The following is a 22,439-nucleotide window of genomic DNA, read 5'->3' as shown; positions in this document are numbered from 1 at the left end:
TAATTTCAGAACGCACCCTATCGGGACCCGTCTCTCGATCGCGCGTGGTTTTCACAAAATACCAGGAAAACGTCTTGTTCCACAACGGTCTGACAGTCGTTACATATTTATTATACATATTATCGAAACTCACGATCGCAACTCGTCTGTCGATCACAGTATTGCCAACATTATAGTTCGGATCTAATCTGGTGGTTATTAAATTCTGCAAATATAAAAATATTTACGTAAAGTTTACTATCAGGTTTCCGTTACATGTATGTAAGTTACATGCTGAGAGTTTTAACCGTAATCTCGATTGCTATGTGATTAATCTTCGGAGATTATTTTTCAAATATTTTCTATGGATAGACGATTTTTTTCCCGTTTATGTTCATTGTGATTTATTTTAATGCAGAGTTGTTTCGCTTTTTTTTTCTCTCATATTGGCCGAAAAATTTACATATCCCTAGTTACCACAAACACACTCTTGAGTTCGTTATTCCGTGTTGGTAAATTTTTGTGACCAAATTCAATCCATAGTTTAAGTTGATTAAAAACTTCATATATGGGCAAGAAAACTTTGGAATTTACTTATTATTTATATGAGGTAAAGATGACGATTATTCTTACTGTATTTATTAATTCGCTATTCTCAAATAACTCGCGGATGTGTTACGGAATGCTACCGAACATTACGTCCCCACCGTATTTTCTACACATAGCTTTTTCTTTTTCCAAACAGAATCAATTTGCATCTTTTTATATAACCTAAGTCGGTACGTTTTGCTTTTACGAAAACATTCGCTAGTCGTATAGTGAAATCACTAAAGGTGTTGTTTTCAATATAACAGGGCTGTTTTTTCTCTCCCATCGATTCTTCAACCGTCAAATCACGACAACGTATGTCAATTTATTTTCAGATCGATTAAGCATGAGCAGAACAAGTATTGAGATTTAATACCCCCACCAAAAAAAAAGGAACGGAACAAGTAAACAAAACCCAGCTATCGTTGCAGTCTATTGATCGATAAAGATCAACATCATGGCTTCACGTAAGGGGAAAAGAAATTTGAGAATTACAATGTCAGAGGAGGCAGCGGTTCCGTTGTAAGTTTGTCATCTCTCATCATGCTTACAGTAATCGTATTCGTTCCTGACCGAAAATCATTTATTTTGTTTAATGTATTAACAATTGTTGTCGCATTGACAACGAACACTTGCCAGTTTGTTCACTTTGAACATATTTCACCAAAACTTCGTAATTTATTATCTAACCATTGTTGTTCATAAATTGAGTCAACTGTTATTTTCTTTAGTCAGGTATCTGTATGGCGTTGAAGATCTTCCAATGTAGGAATCTTTTTTATTAACTCAAATGAAACAGTCCATAGTTCTAAATGTATCATCAGTTAAACACAACATCTTTGATATCTGGTGTCGTAGTTCATAATATATTTTCTAAAACATTGAGTTGCGGTAATTACCTACTTTCGTTTCTGCATCGATCGACTCTTCTTTGGTCTGCTTGGGTGCCTACAGCCCTGCTGTTGTTCTTAATTGCATACCGTTCTGCTATTGGTATTGGGGATGAATTTATTGACCCTAGTATGCAGATATTTTATATTTTTTCTACAAGAACTCCCCCGAGAAACTTGGATAAACGAACGACCATAACTATTGGTGAAAAAACGTTCAATGTCGAAGCTGACGATCTCGAAGTCTTGTGCGTTCTTGGACGCGGAGCATACGGCGTTGTGGAGAAGATGAAGCATAAACAAAGTGGTACAATAATGGCTGTTAAGGTAACTGATGTGAAATAGTTAGCTAGTCGCATTTTTTTCCAATTGAATGATATCCATTCGTTTCCTTGCCATTGACACTCCTCATTAGCTCGTCACTTGTCGCACAGTCCAAAGTGAGTCGACCGCTCATTGCCTCGTCCTTTTCATTCTGATCCCAAATACGTAGGAAAGTACGATTGTCAGAAGTTTCACCATTTGTTTATTCAATGTAGAGAATAACAGCGACGGTAAATACACAAGAACAAAAAAGATTGCTGATGGACCTTGACGTTTCTATGCGAAGTTCGGCCTGTCCGTACACAGTACAGTTTTACGGTGCTTTATTTAGGGAAGGTGATGTTTGGATATGTATGGAAGTAATGGACATGAGTTTAGACAAGTTTTATATAAATGTTTACGAACATGGGCGATCGATTCCCGAAGATATACTTGGAAAAATAGCTTTCGCTGTAAGTATTATTCTTACGCTAATCTGTGCACATTATTGATGTTTTAACGATAGTCCGCATATTGCGGAAAGTTTCTTGTCGGAATCAATCAACTTGATTCGTCTTTTCCACATTGATATGTATGACTACTAGGAAATTTGAAAGCATTTTCTTTCCATCTTCTAGGTAGTTAGCGCACTTCACTATCTTTACTCACAGCTACGCGTTATACACAGGGATGTAAAGCCGAGTAATATATTGATAAATCAAAAAGGAGAGGTGAAGATCTGTGATTTTGGGATATCAGGTTATCTCGTAGATTCGGTAGCAAAAACCATAGATGCTGGCTGCAAACCGTATATGGCGGTACGTATTTCTTCTCCCCTTCTTTGTCGTCTTTTCTCAACTTTTTACTGTAAGCCCTGTTCCAGGGCCTCTAAGTAAAAGATATGAGAACGTTATTATGTAAAAAGTTATTGCGCACACAATTTAACCCCGAAAGAGTAAGAAGAAGGAGTAGATTTACTTATTTTTTATAGCCAGAAAGGATAGACCCAACAGGTAATCCTTCGCAGTATGACATACGCTCAGACGTTTGGTCGCTAGGAATATCCCTCGTTGAACTGGCGATGGGAAAATTTCCTTATGCCTCGTGGGGTACTCCGTTTGAACAACTAAAGCAGGTTGTTAAAGATGACGCCCCAAAATTGCCTCCTGGTAAATTTTCTTCAGACTTTGAGGAATTTATAAACAAGTGGTAAGCGTGTTTCTCGAGGATAGTTTAGAAAAAAAGAAAATCCACTTTGTAACTCTGCATGTAAAAATTATCAGGATATTCAGAAGAGACATTCAACGTTTTTTGAGGGAAAGGAACTACAGTTTATGAAAAAAAAAAAATCAACATCTATGTTGCCATTACTTTGGGAAAATTAATTCTCAAACTCTCGAATGTTTTTTTTGCTGGCTCCCGATGATTGTTTGCGACAGAGTTTTGTGGAAACAAGATGTGAAACAAATTTGGAAAATTATTTTTCTACTTCTAGCCTAATGAAGGACTACACTGCCCGGCCTAATTATAATCAATTATTGGAATTTAGTTTCTTACAAGCACACGCTGCTAAGGATACAGATGTAGCAGCTTTCGTTGGTGAAATTTTGAGATTGACAGATTCAGAAAGACCTGTTTAATAGACGTAAAGACCGTTGCGTTCATCATTCACTTTTTCACAAAAATCAATATCCGAATCACAGGTGTATCTTATTATACATATTGGATTGTTAATAAGTTGGATAGCTCATTGTACTCTATGAATTTCACGTTAATTATTTCTTCTTTTTTCTTTCTCTCACTTTTTTTCAGTGTGTGTTCGTTTTGTGTATTAGGTAGATATACATATGCATCAGTAATCAAATTTATCAGTTTGCAGTAATGACATTAATTAAAACGTCTTCGTTATATTTAGAATTATAGATACACACTTATGTAGTGTTGTATATATATATTATTATTATTTTTTTTTTCTCGCATAATCACGATTATAGAATCAAACGCGGTTTTTGTACATAGATGAAACATTGCTTCCAGTAATTATTTATAATAGCGACAAAATGGTTTTTATCACATCATAAATAAAGTTTTTCGATATCTTCATTGAGAATGAAATAATTTTCATTCACTTTCATCAAATATTCTAATCCATTAATTAATTCAAAAATTAATAACGGTACTAAATTAAATTCTTAACAGAGATTATTGGTTTCTATTTTGGAAACTTTACTACATCAAAATATATGACGCGAGTAAAGCGATGCCAAGAGCGCTAATGCGCTAATTGTCAAGTTTTTTAAAGTCTTTCCGTACGCTTCTTTTTTAACGTTTCTCCTTAAACGAAGTGATACGCGGAATTGTTATCAGATTTAATGTTAGAATATAAAATGAACAATTACTTGCAAAAGGTGTAGGTTGAATTTAACTTTTAGCTTCTTTGAACAGTTATCTTTTTTTTTTTTTTTTCCTTCAGCTGTAATAAATTGTTTTCTCGTATTAGTAAATTATAATTTATCCATGCAACACTTTATTCGTGTCAAATATTGTCCGTTTTTTATGGAATAATGTAATCATATGTTGAATTTTTCATCCGATTGAAATCAAAGTATATAAATTGAACTGAATGCCCGCAAAACAAGCTAAACAGATTTTGTCTAATGACAAGTGAACATTTTTTTTTTTTATACATGTAGTATGTAAATTAGATTTACGTCAATTGTACATAAAAATTTGGGAAATTACATATACAACCTGAATATACATAAAAACACATGTATATTAATTATAAAATAAGAAGTGCATTAACAATCGGTGCAATAAAAATCCATGGATTGAATAAAACTTTGCAATACAGTTATTTACACATATCCATGTAGTTGTTTTTTTTTCTCAACTGGTATTATCAACGCATTATTTCTATCCCTATAATCAAATTGAATGGCTCTAAAACTTTCACAGTTTCTTTTCTTCCCCTTTTCTTTCTTTCGATCCTTTTTCTCCCGATTTTGCTACCTCATCGTTGGGTTTATCCATTACGTCTTCTTCTTCCAATTCTTCATCCTCTTCAATTGCTGACTTGAATACGCATTTGTATAAAAAAGCGGCTACCACCGAACCGAGAGTCGGTCCCAACCAGTAGACCTTTAAGTGAAAAAATGATCTGTTTCAAGAAAGTTCATTTTTTGCATTTGAATCTGACTTTCATCCTTGAAATTTGAAAGAGGAAACAGGGGGTGGCTGAATTTTGACAAATTATACGATACTTTGGTATAATCTTGCTTGAAACTAGATTGCGCGCAATGTTTTTTCATGTACCCAATGATCGTTCCAGTGTCTGGCGAACAGAGCTGGTGCAAAACTTCTTGCCGGATTAAATGATCCGCCGGTGTTTGAGCCAAAAGCGGTGATACCGGCTATAAAAATCGATCCAATCGCAAAAGGTGCGAATAAACGAACACTCGAGTTACTCGTCCGCATTGTCAGGAGAATAGTCATCATCAGCATAAATGCTGTAAGAAAACATATTCCTGTGAACTGTCGACGTGCTGGGAGAAGTTTCCACTATTACAAAGCAGTATTGTTACAGTTTGCCATTTTAGTTTCTTGTGGGTTGAACAATTCATTTTACAAATTCATCGACAATTGCACTGTTGCGTTCATAGAGGAATTTTATTCTTGGTTGTCTTACTGACTAGCGTTTCGATGAGCAAAGCTTGCGTGGCTGTAATGTACTCGCTGGGAGCTGTGTATCCGAGTGTATAATTTCTGTAGAAAAATTTCCGCTCTCTGTCGAAGGGAGTTACGCATAATAGCAACAAAACTCCAAGACAGCAACCAAATAGATGCATCACAATGTAAAGCGCACCTCGCAGCACCTTTGTCTAGAAATATTTCTGAATAATGGTTTATTGACCTCGGTAATGACGAAGTAAATATTTTTCTTGGTCATGAAGTGAACCTGTGTTACCTATTATATTTTTTTTTCGTGACAGATGCGTCTGTAAATATAATCGTTCTGAGGAGGGACCCCACCTCTGCCGAAACGTAACCAATTTTTTGGTGTTGTTACTGACCTTCATTTCAAAGAAAAATATTTACTTCAGAAATATTTATATCAAGTTTTAAAATTTCTTTGTCAAAATTTCGGATTGATTCGGGTTGAAAACCATGTTTTTAACGACTATTGAGAAGGTCTGATACAACTTCTGGTTGGATTTTCAAACCTGCGCAACTTGGGCTCAAACATTTTTACGTTTAGTCAATACCGTCGGTTCAGTTGTATGATTTTACCTCATTAATGATCATTAGTCCTGCAGTGATGGCAGGGTTGAAGTGAGCATCCGACATGTCGGCGAACATGAATGTGCAAACTGTGTACATTAAGCCAAAAGTTAGAGCGACACTGAACATATAAAACGGTGCTTCGGGATCAAATTTCATAGAGCTTCCACAGCCAAAAAAGCATATCGCAGTACATCCGATGAATTCGCCCAGCATGGCGTAAATTAGGCTTGCATCCAGCTCACTTAATCCTAGGCAATCGATGTCTGCCATTTTTACGTCTAGTTTATTTTTCTTTGAATGCCTACAGGTTTTACTTCACAAAAAATTCCAGTCAGATGTTTCAGATTCAGGAGTAAGTCATGTGTTACTGCGGTTTGCTCATTTACATTGTATCAAAAGATTACACAACTTTATTCCTCCTTACTTTCTATAATTATTCAGATTTAAACTTTTGCTGCGTAAAAAATATTTTCAACGCCAAGATCATCAGATCATTACGATGTTCCAAAACTGTTTAAATAGTTTGGTACGTAAAAAATCATTTAAATCGAACAAATGGAAAAAGAAAGAGACAGGTGATTGTTTAAAAATCGTATATTCTATCGAGTAAGGATTATAAATTTTATCGTTTCTTTTCTGTCATTCTCGTTGCTTATTATATTTAAACCTGAGATCAGCCAGAGCGTGGTATCCAAAGGGAGTACATGATAAGGATTGTTCATCAAAAAAGAGAATGTTTGACTTGTGTTGTGTGAAAAGACATAAATGGGAAACACGATCGTCCACTGCTACAAAGCGATGCTCCAAGGAGCGCCCCGTACACCAAAGACATCCATACAAGAATACCAACTATTACTGCGAATGCTATTACGTGTCCACGTTTACGAATTCGGTTCCATACAGTATTGGCGGCTCGCAATCTCTGTTCAAATTCGGCCTGTATTATGAAAAGACGTAGAAGACAATAGAAAAATTTTGACTCTCAGAAAGTTTGTCACGGTTGCAATGTCAGCCTTTTGATTCATACTTCGTGACTTTCAACGAATGAAATACATCGCGCATACTTGTCTTTCGTTGAATTTTCGTATCTGTTCTCGCGCCAATCGAATCACCTTACACTTAGCGTGACGTATCCGCTTGACCACTTCTCCATTCGTCTTTGATTGGTTAAAAGTATCAATATTATCTCCAATTTCGCAGTCCAAACCTAAGCAGCCTGATCTATTGCAACATTGAACGGTCGTCATACCATGAAATACTTGTATCAAATTCGTTGGATGATAAAATTATATATACATATAAGGTTCGGGTAATTAAAAAGGTGTCCCCTCGTATGGATGTCAGAGTCCATAATATTTATAAAACACACATATTTTTCGCAATACTCTGAGGTTGCTCATAATTTACTTATTCCTGCCTTCGTATGTTTAGGCGCATGGCAAATGAGACAAGCAAATAAATTACCGTCAGTCTGTCAAAATTTATTTACATCTTTGTAGAACAAATTAAAATTTCACTTATGCATAAATTTTTACGTCCTGTTCTGAGACTGGAAACTTCGAGGTGGCCGGTTTGTAAAATATTTCCCTGAATATCACGTTAGTGTAGAATGCTTTAACAATTCTGCTACCCTTATGTACAAAATTATTTACATTGGAACAGGTTTTATCTATTAAATTTTCAACAAATACTACAATACTATCCGCACACCGTGAAAACTCTGAAACGCGTTGCCCGCCACAAAAACCAAAGAAGTCGCAGTGCTGTCCAAATATCCACATTTGCGAGTCTATTCCAGCTGGCGACTACGAATACAAGCCCCCTCTGAAACCCTTAGAGCCTAAGAAAAGGATTGAAGCAGATATTGATAACCCCGATTGCCCTTACTGTAAAAAGTAACTGTTCATTTTATACTATAGCATGAATAGAAACGCGATGGTAATTTACTTTGAGAAACTACAAATGCGGAAAATGCAAATAAATTTATTTAAATTTTGTCCTATGCAGTACAATTTTGATATTTGTCCTTCGCACATCCTGAAACATGTACACGTTACACGGTACACCAGGGTATCCGAAAAGGGTACACAAGAAAAATAATACTCAACTACTAGTTTGATTCGTATTCTTCATTAAACTCGCATAAATAAGTTCATAAAAACTTTCCTTACAATTAATCAGAATTAGTTTCACTAATATTATCTGACATTCAGACTTCCACATCATAAACCACTTTCATAATATTTAAAACAAATTCAATTAGTTCTTGGCTTCTTTTCGGGTGGGGGTTTCATGTCCTTCTTTTCAGTTTTGATTTCTTGTTTAACCTCCACAGCTGGAATAGAAATTGAGTAATAAACTTCACTTCTATAAACAAGACGTAGGATGTTTTTTGCAATGGGTAATAAAAAGCCAATACACACCAGATTCAGGGGCTGGCTGTATCGGTTTCGGTACAGTCAGAGGGAACTTACGAGTCAGCTCAGCTAACAACATATCAACTCTCTGACGCTGGAACAATGAACTAGGCTCTTCTCTGACTGGTACTTCTTTTTTTGCTGGCAGGGATTTTCCATTCTTAAAATCCCACGTGTAACCCTTGCTAGGATGATATCTAGAGCAAGAACTTGCTTCTTCAATGGCTGATTGCAAATGATGAACGGTCGACAACTGAAACCAGGGTAGAATCAACAATGAATGAAGAATAATAGATGTTTGAATGAAAGTTTAACAGATTAATGAGAGAAATCTCAAAATTGCAACTAAATTGGAACTCGGATTTCCTAATTTTTTATCAATCTGATAGTTTAAAAACCTAGATATTTTAATCAATACCTGATCGTGTGTATAAAATCAATAGTCTAGCTATGGCTATAGGCTATAATGGCTAGCAGCAGTCGTACCAGTCTTGAGTTGACGACAGATCCTAGGTCAGGTGCTTGGTAAACTACGCCTGCTATGATATAATAATCCGCTAAAGGGGTGGCTTGGGTGGGTGAATGGCGTTCTTGTTTCCTTATCACGTAAAGTATTGGCTCTTGAACGTGTAACAATATATACTCAAGGCCTGTCATATTTCTGAAATAAAAATTGTAATCCTCTGTAATTCGTTCTCAGGCGTGATTACATACCCAGCAGCTGTATTAGTGACGAGTTTTCTTACGTTAACTGCTCTGGATTGAGACGTTGCATTTTTACTATTTCGTTGTTGCACGTTCTGTCAAAGAACGGATTGCTTTTTTCCGAAAAATACTCCATTATGTTGCTCGGATTTAGCATCGGGATCAAGGCACTGTCATGCCACGAAAGTCCCAGTGGATTGTCTGAAAATATAGTTCGCATTAGACAAAAGTCTCCAGTTATACGAAAATCTATTAAATGTATGTAGTTTATATTTGTAGTGGCAAAAATCAGGGGATAGATGTTTCATTAGTTTGTTTATAGGTTATGTTTTTGCTACTGCAAGTATCGTATGTCTGATTAAACAAACCAGGAACTGGCGGTCTTCCTGGCACCATATTGATTATGGAATTAGTATTTTATCGATATTGCAATGTTATTCAGTTTTTCGAAACATAACCGAGTAAATATACAGGTGTAAAAACGTATGTGACAGAAGTAGGGCTTGGAATCAGTATGGCATATCAAGCCCTCGCACACAAGTAGCATCTCATTCTCTGTGTGCTAGGTAAAGGCAATCGCGTTACACTCTGTCTCTCTCGCTCTGCGCCATGATTGGCTGAGCGAGCATGTTTAGCCAATCACGTCGCAGAGCGAGAGAGACAGAGAGTATACTCGATACTATCGTCACCTATGGTGGAGGTGTTTGATCAAGAAGCTTAAAAGCTGTCTCGTATTGCGAATGCGTCGGTAAAGAAGGACTATTGGTTGAATAACAAAAGCTTACCTCCATCCAATGCTATATCGAACTACGATTGGGTTTATTTGAAATTTTGTGAAAGAAAATGTACACAATTCGGTAACTTAATAGGGTGGTGCCTAGGTCGATTTCGACGTTGACTTATATATCTCTAAATATCGAAGTCCACGTATCTAAAACTCGAAAAAGGGCTTAACAGTCGCATTCTAAACACATAATTCCGATCAAAAATACTCCGAAACATTTTCCTTTGGCGCAGAAATATAGAAATGGTATGAATTCTACGAATTTATTATTGTCAGTTCTTAATTTTTGTGTCAAATGAAAATGCATTATAGTGTTTTTGCTTAGAATTGCGTATAGAATGGGGCTGTTAAGCCCTTATTTCAAGATATATACGTCATTACGGTACGAAATAAGTATTATTATCATGACCCTAAAACTTGTCTGAAAGCAAGCAAAGCAAGAAGTGAAATTCGATTGTATATTGAAAACTGTAAGTTGCGGCGTGAAAACAAATAATTTGTACGACATTTTAGTTCTGTATCTTTTATATACCTATGTATTGTGTAGTTCAAACCAATTCATATTCGTTTATTCAAGTAGGACAATCAGTGGCAATCAGTGCCGGGTATAGGGGGAATGACAAGTGGAATAATATTTGTATTGCGTCGCCGTTCGTTGTTAGAAGCCGCAAGTCATCGTCGTGTGGCATTAATGAATACAAATCGTGATTAATTATGTATTGACGATGACAGTGAAAAAAATTATCGAGTAAAAATCCCATTATGCCGCATGCACGCCGTTATAGACGGTTGTAATCAGTTCTAACGCATTAGTTGCATCGATTATCGTCGAGGCAATTAGCTTCCTGTTAATTTTACTCTACCAGGAAATTTTAACCGGCAATATACTCGGGCACATTGCATTGAATTCCATTGCATTGACGCTGCGGAAGGCGGCATCTCATCGTCGTTTCAAGTTTATACGCCGCTCCGAATCCCCCCCGCTGACTGACGCGTGATCCCGCAATCAGAGAGAATCAACAATCCCTGTATCGGTCGGTTAACTCCAGCGTTCGACCGGCTTCGAGGGTAATTCATTGTAGGATTCGCAATCGGTGGTACATTCGGCAGTAAAATTTGTCTCATTAATCAGGATGATTAATAAAGTTGTTATTTTCGGGGCCACGGGAATGACCGGCCTCTGCGCTCTGAGCGCTGCGGTTGAAAAAGGTGATTTTTTTTAGGTTAACTATAAACCATTACGTAATTTTCGTGTATTGAGTGAGTACAATATCGCAAGCCTCTATAATGAAATTATCGGCCTTTTTTGAAACGGAACCACAAATTCGCATATTTTCATCAAGCTATCACAGCTTTACGTATTTTATCTGAGCCAATAAATTTATTTTATCAAAAACCAAAAAAATTAGATGAAAGAAACTTGTTATTTGTACTTATCAATAATTTTTCACGTCGTATAACAAGGTTGTTGTTTAATTCGTCCAGGACTGCAGGTGACAGCCTTTGTGAGGGACGAAGCTAAAGTTCCGCTCGACATTAAGGAGAAGGTGAATGTTGTCGTTGGCGATGTTACAAATCAAGAACAAGTTTCTAACGCTGTGTCTGGTCAGGAGGGTGTCGTTGTTGTCCTAGGAACAAGAAACGAACTAGGTGATAACACAAATCTTTGACTTGCACTCGTCAAGCTGCAAGTACCGCTTATTAATTTCAATGAATGTTGACCCAAGTGTTCACAGCACCCATTATCAAGGCTTTTCGTAACTGAAGTTCACAGTTGAAATATTGTTTTGCTTTTCGCTGGATGAAAGCATGTTTATTTTATTAGCCAAAATTATATCTGCAATGAATTTACGTTTGCTGCAATCGGTCTGCCAGCATTTATGAAATTGATGTGCGATATTTTATACATACACACTGCATTTCTGAATTTGACAGAACAATCGATGTTTACAAAAATTGTTGCTCGTCGAGATTTGCCATAACTAACAGACACAAACTCGTTTCTTGTTTTGTTCTTCGCAGCGCCGACTACGGTACTTTCTGATGGTATGAAAAACATAGTCGATGCTATGAAAAAGCACAACGTCGAAGTGGTCTCTGTGTGTTTATCAGGTGATTCTTTTTTCTGATTCAGTCTACTACCATCTATGGGTTTTTTTAAATCGAGAACTTCAACGGAGTTGATGCAGGCTTTGAGAAGTAAAATCCAAATTTGTATGTTGCTCTGTAGCTTTCCTGTTTTACCCACCTGAAAAGGTGCCGGCAATTTTTAAGGCTTTGAATGCCGATCACGAACGCCAGTTTGAAATAACTAAAATGAGCGGGCTGAAGTGGATTGCTGTATTACCACCTCATATCGCAGGTAACTCTTGAGCTCTTAAAATTAGCTTAATTCCAGAGCAGAATTTATGAGGTACGAAAATCGTTTCTCTAATTTTCTCTTGCCGATTTACCATGAATGTCTCTTTTACTTCCAGATGCTCCAAGCACGAAATATGTTATCAAGTACGATGAATCTAGCGGCCGTGCTATATCTAAGTATGATTTAGGCGCTTTTTTAATAGAAAGTCTCAACCAGCCAGAACACTACCACAAGGTATGTGGCATCGCGAATGTTTGATAATTGATTGAATTTTTTAAATCTTCATGTTGTCTTTCCTCAAGTTTTCGTACAAAATATCAATAATGTAATGTTCAATTCAACAATATTCTATTCTGATCGATTTTTTGCACACCCATTTTTTATTCTTCTATTTCCAATTCTTGCATTCATGAATCGGGCTAGAAAAAGACTTATTATTGTTTTAACTGTCTGAGCGACGAGTTAACAATACGAATCACTTTCTGTTAATCCAAAAAAACAGCTTTGTCAATTCTCAGATAACATTTTTGCAGCATTCCAGTTGACCTTATTAGATATTTTTAATCTGTAAATCAGACATAAAGACAAAACTAAGGAAACACAATTTTTTTAAAGTTCGTTATTTGGTAAGGAATTGAAAATGAAAAATGTCTAATAAGAAGTAAAATTCTGGTAGATGTACTGGAATATCAGATTAGAAATCGTTTTAACAAATTGACCAATATTGAATATCGTGAGAGCTTCTTTTGATATATTCATTCGTTCTAATTTTAACTGTTTAGTGCAGCTATAGTTAAAGTGTAAATCAAGTCTATCTTTGTTATAGAAAAATTAAGAATAATGGTGCAATAGATTCAGTTTGGTATTTGTATCGTCGGTCAATTGGTTTCGTATCGCAATGCATGCGTGTCTTTGGAAAATCTACAATACAACAAATTTGTTATCAAACGAAGTAGCAGTAAATCAAAGCGCGGAGAGACTAGAGATTCATTCGCAAGTAGCGTATAGTTTGATTGCGATATCTTGGTTTGGAATTATATTCGCAATTAGGCAGGAGTAAATAGTGTATGTGATAAGAAAGTTTGAATTCATTGGACATTTTTACTGACTCAGGTACACATAGTTATAAAACAAGTATATTTTAAGCGGAGCCGTTGAGGTGATTGCAGGGAATATCACAGAAATTGTAATATACACATAGTACTGTACACGTGTTACATGGTTACACATTGTTGATAAGGTCATTTGTTACATAACCAGTAGTTGAAAAAGAAAAAAAAATTATATATATCATGTATGCGGCTTTCATTTATAAATACAATATCATTAATAATAATGATAATAATGATAATAATTAGCGTTGCAATTCCACCAAAATGATGCGATGGTTCATAAGTTCTTCATCATGTATGTTTTTCCCGCTGAAAATAGCAAACTGGTATTCCTTAGTATACTTGGCATGGGTGGAGGAGGAGGTCCTATCGACGTAGTTGTGTTTGATTGTTTTTGCGGAGTAGAGTGTGCAGAATCTTTTTCGCGGTATGAATTTTCATGCAAGTTTAACGGGTCGCAAATTCTGTATCCCAATTTTTTGTAAAACTCCTCTTGTCCCTTTGTCGATAGAAGAACCTTGGTTATTCCTCTCTTTGACACATATTCTTCCGAACGACGCATGAGCAATGAACCCAAACCTCGTCCTCTACATTTTTGGTCAATTACAACTGAAATTTATTGAAAGATTTTTTAGTTTCTTGAACCTTTTTTTTTTTTTTTACACATTATTTATGCAATGAACCTCTCCTCTGTATAATTTTTTTCAAGTAAAAAATGGAATCGAGTGGCTTCAAATGCATGACTATTTTTATAAACAAGTATAAATAAGTCAGGTTGTGAGTGTAAAAATTTGATACGAAATACGAGCCAAATTACGATCCGTATAATTCTATACTGTTTAGAAAAATATCTTATTCACCAGATTCTAAGAAACAACAATCGCACATATTTGGTACCAAGGATATTTTACAATGTCCCACGACATTTGTATCATCCAAAAGTACAAGACACGTAGGAAATTTATCACACGAAGTGTACAAGCTTCTCAACCTGTGAAAAAGAAAGTAAATAACAATTAAATCAATATATAATTTCAATCGGAATGTGTGGAGAAGTTTGGAGTAATATACGTTTAAGATATTCGGGTGATATTCTTTTTTTTTTTTTTTTTCAAAATTTTCTACAACTACTTCAATTGTATATTTTTTTCATAAACCATGATGAATTTCAAAAGAAATATTTGAAAAATTCGCAGACATTTTTTCAACCGACACCCGTCGGACTTTTTTTATTTTTTTTTTTTTTGTTTCCAACGACTTACCGACGTTTACTCGAATTCAACTTACCGCGCCGTTTCGCTTCTTGGCCATTCGGAATTTACTAGTTTTGCACACTGCCGCGTTAGATCCATACGCTTGTGCAGCGGTACCACCGAATAGGGCGTGTCTTTCATTATGCTCACACGATTAGGTTTATTTCTATAAACGTTTTATCGGTATAAATCGTTGTTGCAAAGATTAATGGCCGCTGCTTCCGAAGTATTTCTCCGGAAAATTGGACGAACAACTGTAAAATCTAAACCAACTCATTCTCAGTTTGTGCTAGAACTATAAATATACATTTTATTTCTGGCGCGTTATTACGGACGGCACCTGATGCTCAAATATGTCGGTTGTAAAAATGAGTTTGTAATTTTCTTTCAACGTTAATAAAAATTTATTAGTTGTTCGAGATACTTTTAGTTATAATAAAACGTGACGAAGTCAAGCACTGAATAAAATTGGCACAGCCGATTAGACGCGTATGAAAATTACCTTGACCGTATAATTGTTATTAGAACGAAGACTTGAAACTCGAGAAGTTCCTTGAACTCTACGTCATGAATATTATTAATGGAGTTTATTTTGCATAGGAAAAGTTCGGTCTTTTTCTCATATACATATTATTTTTTAGCAATATCCTTTTAATATTGATTATTGTACTCTACGTAATTTAAGAAAATTTCTATTCTGTCAAATGTGACGCAGAGAAAACCTCGACACTAACGTCACGTGTTTGTTGTGATTGGCTACGGTCATGAATTACGTTGTATCTAGATACGAAATATTTGAGATTGATTATCGTCAGCGAGACAAGGCCATGTACAATAAATGGCATCGCCGCTCGTGTCTCTAGTATCGATAAGTGTAGCTTCTTAAATGTAGCTATATCGTAGCTTGTTCTTTGTATTACATTTTACCCCTGAAATCGTTTTGAAATTTTTTCGTAATTCGTTATTTGGAAGACGAAAATATATTCGTACAATCTGGTAGTCAAATTCTATCACATAAATAGTATTGACGTTTATTTTCCAAAATAAAAATAAAGTAGTAATCTTATACAAAAGTATGTTACAATATTCAAAATAATGTAGCACCGATTATGGTTAAATTTTTCCTTAAACATCGGTCATATTGAACTTCAGCGGACTTTTAGGCACGTTAATTATCTTGCTGGTGAATTCCATGTCTTTATGATGCCAGGACACATTGAAGTTCGTTATTATCTGCAAGTAGGGGAAAATGGAAATTTACAAGGCGACAGTCCATCGAGAAAAAAAGGTTTCGGAATTGTGATAATCGTTTATTTACCTTTGTAATAAGAGCCTCAACTTCCATCTCTGCAAATCTTTTACCAATGCACATACGTGATCCATGGCCAAACGGCATCATCGCAAACTTGTGGGCGTTATTGAAATGCGGACTTGATCTCAGCCATCTTTCGGGCACATATTTCATCGGCTCGGGAAATACTTGAGGGTTTGTTGTCATCGCCATGTGACAAAGAACGACCGGGGTCTGCGACCAGAATCGAAAACCGAAGCAGTTGTGAATAATTAAGAAGTGAGATAACTGATCACTGAAGATGTGTTCAACTTTTTAATATTGCAACCGTTCCAATTCAAATGCTATACTTGTCTGTTCTCACCTTTTTTGGCACCTGATAACCACCAATGACCAAGTCGTTAGGTAAAAGTCGTTGATTCGCGTATGCTATCGGTGATAATCTGAAAAGGGCGAAAGCTGTGTTACAATTGGTAATGTGTGATTAATCGATTAATCGGCAGCTTCGATCGATCGTTTTTTCGATTAATCGAATAATCGACGATTTAGTTAATCGTTATTCCAACTAATCGAAGTTGCTTCATAATAACACAGCTGGTCAATCGGTATATGAATCGAAACCGTCCATTAATCGATTAATCGGAAAAGGATTAATCGAATAATCGATTAGACGAAAAAACGATATACGAAGCTCTCGATCAATCGATTAATCGCACAGCGCTATTGCCAACTCGTAAAGAAAAAAGATTTTCGTAATTCTAATATGCAATGAAATGAACCTCGCAGCCTCTCTCATGCAAGCCCTCAAGTATGGTATTTTCTCGTTGTTTTTCGCTGTAATCCTTCCATCTGGTGCATACTCCGTCAACTCTTGTCGCAGGATATCCTGCTTGTCAGGATTTTTAGCCAGGTAGTAAAGACACACCGCTGCAGTTTGGGAAGTCTAAAACAAGGAATTTCACCACTCGTAATCAGGTGTGCACGACGAGTGCAGAACAGAATTAATTTGACACCGAGGTGAAATACGTACGGTATCGATACCCGCCTGGAGCATGTCCAGAGCCATGACACAGGCAACTTTCTTATCGACGGCGATCAGCCTTTCGAGAACGCTCTTGTCTTCCTCGTCGCTTTTCGGGTGCTTTTTTATCCTCTCTACGGCCTCGTTGACGTATTTCATCGCGGTCCTAAGATAACGTCATAGTCAATATTCACGTGATTAAATTAGTTCGTGAATTACGCACGTACATACTCACTCGTTGAAATAATCCATCGTTGAGATGAACTTCTTCCAGTTCTTCGTGTCTACCCAGTGGTGAAGCGACGGCTGTGCTTCCAGCTGGTACCACAGCTCGAACCATGCCAACACCGTCTGTATCAAACGTTGCGCCTCGGAGTCCTCAGAAAGATCTCCTTCTAGGCATCCGAACCTCGTGTCCAGGGCAACAACCCCGATTGCTGAAGAAAGAATCCGGAAATATTCCTAGTATTTTTTCCATGCGAACAATTACGGTGTGGAAAAAATTCAGACTCACTAGTGCTGAGCGATTAAGCGATTAATCGTTTTTTCGAATCATCGATTAATCGATTAATCGAGTATTTCGATTCATCCCTTTTCCCATTAATCTATCACTCGACGATTTCGGTTTTCCAATTAATCGATTAATCGACGGTTTCGATTAATCACTTCTTCGAATAATCGATTAATCGAAGTTGCCTCAACAATACCGCAGGTCAATTGGTATATGAATCGAAACCGTCGACTAATCGATTAACTGAAAAACCGATCAATCGAAAAATACAATCGATTAATCGAAGAATTAATACTTTACAATACTCACACTCTAGAGCCCATCTGTTCAATTCGTTTGAAAAGTTTTCTGGCATCTCGAAATTCTCGTTTCGAATCAGTCGAATTCTGGAAGAATATTGACGTGGTGAAAGATTGAACATGTTCAAGTCACCCAGCATGAGCGAACGATAATGTATACGTTAGAATTTAATTACGAAGAATGAATTGAAATTCAATCGTATATAATAATATCATCTCACTTGCCTTCTGACAAAGTCTTCGGCAATCTTGTCTATGGCGTCGACGTAGAGTTTGGTAATTTCGGGACGCATCAGGACTTTGTTTACGACGCTTCGAAACTTCCACCATTCCTCTCCCTGCCTAGTTGACGATAATTAAAGGGCTGAGGTTAGGTTTGGTCATTCTGCTTGCATTATGTTTATACCTAGAATTTTTTTAATTTACCGTATTTATTTCCTTACGTAATTAGGAGACCGTACGCTTCGTCGTAGACCTCTTTCCGTATCACCCTTCGATAGCGGTTAAGAGTTTTTATCTCATCCCTCATCGGCCATTGACCAGAGTTTCTATAAACCTGAGAAGTAGATCCCGATTAAAATCAAACGATTAAAGGGAGGTGTATAAATCCTTGTTCTTCATATTCCCATTATAATTTTATTATCCTAATAACAATTGAAAACCTTTTCGGCCTCGTCAGGGTCGTAAACAAAGACGGATTGCCGTAATGCAGGTAGACCAGCTACTCGTACCACATTGCCAAATTTCTCATTGATCTTCCGTATGAATATACTGTTGTCTTTCTTATCTTTCTCGTAATATTCGCCTAAAACGTGGTTGAAAAAAACGTGTAGGCGGAGCATCAACAATTACTTATTTTTTTTTTCTTCTCTTTTCTTTTTTTTTTTTTTTATACATCAACTTTCTGACTCACCGATAAGGGGTAAGAATCTATGAATATTTCCGATTAACGGAAGTGGTTTTGGCCCAGGCATTTCATCGAAGGGTTTCGCGTCTTCCCACGAAATCGGCTTAGGAGTCGTGGCATTTTCGTTGGATGTTGCTGCAGGACAGGCGTTTCCAAGCGATCTGACGATGGTTCGAGATTGCCCCTGGGCACCAACTTTTACGAATTGTAAAATCTTGTTCATGATTGATCAAAAGTTCATTCCAACTTTCTGGCAAGCTGCTCGGTAGACTGCACTCTTTGATGAAAGAACGCTGTTGCTGTACAATTATCGACTTTAATCTCGACTGAATAGTAACAGATAAACAGAGCTACGTGTATGTTTTCTGATAGCCTGAGTTGATTCTCTCACAGATAGCTCGAATTCGAGAACTGAACACAGACTGAGGGTAATATTTAGCTCTGGTTACCGCTCAGTCCTTAACTATTTTCATTTTTTACCGCAACCAAAAAGTATGGTTCTAGGTAAAAAATGAAAATTAGTTTTCTAGCTGTTACCGGAAAGTCTGGTATCCGTTACTATTCTTTCTCATTACGATCGCTGTTAATATATTGTCTTGCAACTGTTGCGAAATTTTAATGCTCGTACAAGAATAAATTGACGTTAAAGCCTTGTTGAACTAAAAAAGTAGAGTAAACCTCAGAAACTGATTTTGCGTTGCAATAACCAAAAAAGGAAAGAGGACAATAGCGCCAAATGGTTACGCGTACCTCGTTTTTCGTAATTCCAACAATATTCAAACAGTTTTTTTAACGATACCTGTTTTACTGAATTTCTCTAGTTACTGTAAGAAATGAAATTTTTCTCAGTGCATGATAAAACCAGTTTTCACGTGACGTCGTCAATTTTGCTAGGTGTTATATCGTTAGCACCGTTCATATTTTCAGAATTTTTCCTAACTTGTTTACTAATAAGTCGGAACAAACGCAACTGGACTTGAGGAATACAAAATTCTACGCGCCTTCAGATGGTCTCTATTCGTTTGGTGGGTCAGGGTGGCTGTTACTCCGTCAATCGATAAAGTGCGGTTCATATCACAAGATCCATATTATACTTTATTGCACGTAACGTGGCCTTTAGCGTTCAACTTGGTGCTCAAATTGACGACGTTCGAGGCAGACGAGGATTTGCAATTTTCATTAATTGAAAACTGGTCTTGTACTTATTAAATAAAATTCGTTTTTTTTTTTTTGGTACAAGCCTCACACGCTAAAAAATGCAAACACCGTTTGAGGTCGCATGATCCCATTGATCATCTGCTTCTGTCATTCGTAGAGTTTTCATTCTCTATTTTTCATACGCGACGTCAATAGCTTGAGGCGTGCGGATGTGACATAATCGTGGATGTTGGGTGCGGTATAACAACGAACCGCTGGCCTCGACCTTGAATTAACTTCCTCATTTCGAAAGTACGAATCAAGTTATTTCACAGCAATTTGCAAGCAGTCAATTACTGCCGAGTAAAGAGTCACTGCATTATCGTAGGTTGGTATTACTTTTTACAAATCAATGCATAGGTAGACCTTGTTGTTTGGTCGGGCTTGACAAGCTAAGGCACCGTTACATTGCAGCCTCGATTTATACAGTTACTTGTGATGTTTGCTCTGCAGATGTTAACTTTAGCTTCTGGATATGATTGAGACTGTGCACTTCCAATTTAAAATCCCTGATACGATCATTCGCTGATAACTTTAGCTATCTTGTATCACATTGTGCCTCCTCGTCGGAAATGTTGTTTATATCGATAGGTTAATAATCTCGTGTAAACAACAAAACGTAAAAACAGTTTGTCTCCTTATCTAATCTGGGGGAAAAAACGTTGCACTGAAGGTCGGACGATAGATTAAAGTGTATTTGCAGCGAGTTGCAGTACGTGGGAAAAAAAAATTCGAGATAAACATATGGAAATTGAAATGAGTTACTAACGGAGTACGTTTTTTTTTGCTTGCGAGTCTTTTCGGGCCCAGCGTAAATTTGCAATATGAGTCGCAGGTGAAATCGAAGGCGAATATCGCGAATACGCGAGGTGAAAACACCGTTATATCTTTGTTCCACACGATTGTTGTGTGACAAGATTATGTTACGCGTTTCTTCGCGAAGCACGAAATTGAGGTTAGGATCGCGTAATGTCAGATTTGTTCGCGACTGCGCATGCGCCTTAACTCCTAGAACTGAAAAGTGGTCTTTTCTGCACTCCGCGCATGCGCATTCGCAGACTAACTCGAACGTCATAGAAACGAGTACTTTGTTTACTCAAGGCACGCGTGGAAAAATACGTAATACACGCTCGCGTTATATCTTCTAATCTTTGTTCTTACTGTTCTAATCACTTCGAAATGATTTGCAATGAATTTGAAACTGTCTCAATAGATGGTAAACAACAACTGTACAAACATTTTTGTTGTATGAGTTCGATCTTGCCAGCTCTTGGTAAAGCACTACCGTCGTCGCCGCCCGGTGATACACTGCCAGAAGATATTCCGTACGCGATTGAGCGCCGCTCGTGGAATGTCCAATTCTCTCCCGCTCAACTCTGGCAGGCAGAGAACTGTGTTACATTATTCAACTTAGCCTTGTAGCGAATCACACCCAGTGGCGTAGGAATTGTGCATGTGGTACAAATCCAGCTCTCTTCTCTTGTCTTATAACTCCAGAACTACCGAACCGATTTTGATTGTTTTTTTTTTCCACGGATAGATGGAAAGTCTGGGGTCAGAATTTAGGCTATATTGCGTTACAACCAGATCAATAGTTGGCGAGATGTAACGTTATTTTTAAACCATGTCGGAACGGTATCACACGCTTATTCAAACGCTGGCTACACTCTTTCGGATGAAGGAAAATTGTTTTGAATAGCTTTCAAGGTCACGACGACATCTACAAAAAAATATGTCCAACGGTTTTGCTACAAAAAGCATTTGAAAAAGTAGAAACAACTAATTCGTAGACTTTTGTCGGGATCTCAATTTTAATGTAAACATTTCCCCGTAGTTTTCGCCTCGTTAATGATCGTCTCGCAGTTCCAAAGTCTTGAATTCTTGTGTCGGTATGTCGTAAACAAGCTGTAAAATATGATTAACAATATCTAATCGTTGATTTTCATTAACTGTTATCTATTTCTCGGTACTCCGGATGCAGTAACGAAACATTGTAATTTTATTTGTAATGCCATTTCATCTTAGTTCTGATCGGTTTTTAAGTAACCGTCTCGTTAGGTTGTTCCAAGCTGACGACTATTTTTTGGCTGTGATCTTGATCTCTTTTGGGCCGTTGTTCTCTCAGCTCGGAATCAGTCAGGATTTCATTTGAAATCGAAACACCGTTTATCGATGGATTTTAATGTATCATACGAATTATTATCTTTAGCTACGTCATGGCGCGTCCAGTTTTTGAGATTATGCACTTTAACTGTCACTCTAAAAATTTGTCGTATCTCAGGAACGTAGAGATGAATTTTTGGGTAATTTTACTATTTCCAAAAATGTAGGAGGAATATGGCCACGAGGGAATTACGATATATTGAAAGAAATAGTCGAAGTATATTCGATTAATTTTTATTTCATCGTAGCATAATATGTTTAATAATAATAGAATAATTTCAGACGTAGGTATTATATAATGTTTTACATGTAATATGTATATTGTATGTATTTATATAATTTATATAATAATATTTATATTCATTATGTATAA

The 22,439-nt window shown here is 36.7% G+C and overlaps 6 protein-coding genes across 15 annotated transcripts; 2 read left to right on the top strand and 4 right to left on the bottom strand.

Moving 5' to 3' along the window:
• Window positions 1-78: 78 nt before the first annotated feature.
• Window positions 79-4,141, top strand: LOC124183334 (dual specificity mitogen-activated protein kinase kinase 6). Of its 5 annotated transcripts, none has more exons than XM_046571710.1 (7): window positions 79-257; window positions 903-1,089; window positions 1,619-1,784; window positions 1,997-2,233; window positions 2,399-2,578; window positions 2,752-2,969; window positions 3,256-4,141. In XM_046571710.1, exons 2-7 carry the CDS (start codon window positions 1,025-1,027, stop codon window positions 3,398-3,400), a joined length of 1,011 nt encoding a protein of 336 aa, XP_046427666.1. In that variant the 5' UTR covers window positions 79-257; window positions 903-1,024; the 3' UTR covers window positions 3,401-4,141. The 5 variants fall into 5 exon arrangements, with proteins under 5 accessions (XP_046427666.1, XP_046427665.1, XP_046427664.1 ...); XM_046571709.1 differs by having other exon boundaries at window positions 79-261; XM_046571708.1 differs by lacking the exon at window positions 79-257 and adding an exon at window positions 271-589.
• Window positions 4,142-4,260: 119 nt separating this feature from the next.
• On the bottom strand, window positions 4,261-5,538 carry LOC124183340 (aquaporin-like). Its single transcript, XM_046571720.1, has 2 exons — window positions 5,076-5,538; window positions 4,261-4,901 (listed from the first exon to the last, which is right to left on the bottom strand). Exons 1-2 carry the CDS (start codon window positions 5,262-5,264, stop codon window positions 4,713-4,715), a joined length of 378 nt encoding a protein of 125 aa, XP_046427676.1. The 5' UTR covers window positions 5,265-5,538; the 3' UTR covers window positions 4,261-4,712.
• Window positions 5,539-8,007: 2,469 nt separating this feature from the next.
• Window positions 8,008-9,737, bottom strand: LOC124183336 (mediator of RNA polymerase II transcription subunit 6). Of its 2 annotated transcripts, none has more exons than XM_046571715.1 (5): window positions 9,535-9,737; window positions 9,208-9,367; window positions 8,948-9,122; window positions 8,519-8,714; window positions 8,008-8,379 (listed from the first exon to the last, which is right to left on the bottom strand). In XM_046571715.1, the coding sequence occupies exons 1-5, from the start codon at window positions 9,560-9,562 to the stop codon at window positions 8,300-8,302; spliced, it is 639 nt and encodes a 212-aa protein (XP_046427671.1). In that variant the 5' UTR covers window positions 9,563-9,737; the 3' UTR covers window positions 8,008-8,299. The 2 variants fall into 2 exon arrangements, with proteins under 2 accessions (XP_046427671.1, XP_046427670.1); XM_046571714.1 differs by having other exon boundaries at window positions 8,468-8,714; window positions 9,535-9,731.
• Window positions 9,738-10,672: 935 nt separating this feature from the next.
• Window positions 10,673-13,663, top strand: LOC124183337 (flavin reductase (NADPH)). Its single transcript, XM_046571716.1, has 5 exons — window positions 10,673-11,159; window positions 11,436-11,600; window positions 11,973-12,062; window positions 12,181-12,312; window positions 12,428-13,663. The coding sequence occupies exons 1-5, from the start codon at window positions 11,084-11,086 to the stop codon at window positions 12,568-12,570; spliced, it is 606 nt and encodes a 201-aa protein (XP_046427672.1). The 5' UTR covers window positions 10,673-11,083; the 3' UTR covers window positions 12,571-13,663.
• LOC124183338 (N-alpha-acetyltransferase 80-like) lies at window positions 12,853-15,523 on the bottom strand. 2 transcript variants are annotated; one of them, XM_046571717.1, is made up of 4 exons: window positions 15,180-15,523; window positions 14,712-14,940; window positions 14,285-14,415; window positions 12,853-14,033 (listed from the first exon to the last, which is right to left on the bottom strand). In XM_046571717.1, exons 2-4 carry the CDS (start codon window positions 14,816-14,818, stop codon window positions 13,702-13,704), a joined length of 570 nt encoding a protein of 189 aa, XP_046427673.1. In that variant the 5' UTR covers window positions 14,819-14,940; window positions 15,180-15,523; the 3' UTR covers window positions 12,853-13,701. The 2 variants fall into 2 exon arrangements, with proteins under 2 accessions (XP_046427673.1, XP_046427674.1); XM_046571718.1 differs by having other exon boundaries at window positions 14,712-14,843.
• Window positions 15,524-15,667: 144 nt separating this feature from the next.
• Window positions 15,668-21,295, bottom strand: LOC124183331 (probable cytochrome P450 49a1). 4 transcript variants are annotated; one of them, XM_046571697.1, is made up of 12 exons: window positions 21,141-21,295; window positions 18,713-19,005; window positions 18,462-18,604; window positions 18,243-18,355; window positions 18,025-18,141; window positions 17,810-17,886; window positions 17,225-17,426; window positions 16,999-17,155; window positions 16,748-16,911; window positions 16,333-16,411; window positions 15,996-16,202; window positions 15,668-15,910 (listed from the first exon to the last, which is right to left on the bottom strand). In XM_046571697.1, exons 2-12 carry the CDS (start codon window positions 18,927-18,929, stop codon window positions 15,803-15,805), a joined length of 1,584 nt encoding a protein of 527 aa, XP_046427653.1. In that variant the 5' UTR covers window positions 18,930-19,005; window positions 21,141-21,295; the 3' UTR covers window positions 15,668-15,802. The 4 variants fall into 4 exon arrangements, with proteins under 4 accessions (XP_046427653.1, XP_046427654.1, XP_046427657.1 ...); XM_046571698.1 differs by having other exon boundaries at window positions 18,713-19,032; window positions 21,141-21,271; XM_046571701.1 differs by having other exon boundaries at window positions 18,713-18,983; window positions 21,141-21,219.
• Window positions 21,296-22,439: the final 1,144 nt, after the last annotated feature.

The sequence above is a fragment of the Neodiprion fabricii genome, chromosome 5 (genome assembly GCF_021155785.1).
Source record: "Neodiprion fabricii isolate iyNeoFabr1 chromosome 5, iyNeoFabr1.1, whole genome shotgun sequence".
Taxonomy (NCBI): Eukaryota; Metazoa; Arthropoda; class Insecta; order Hymenoptera; family Diprionidae; genus Neodiprion; species Neodiprion fabricii.
Note: the sequence above shows the minus strand (reverse complement) of the source record. Positions and strands in the feature narration are given on the sequence as shown.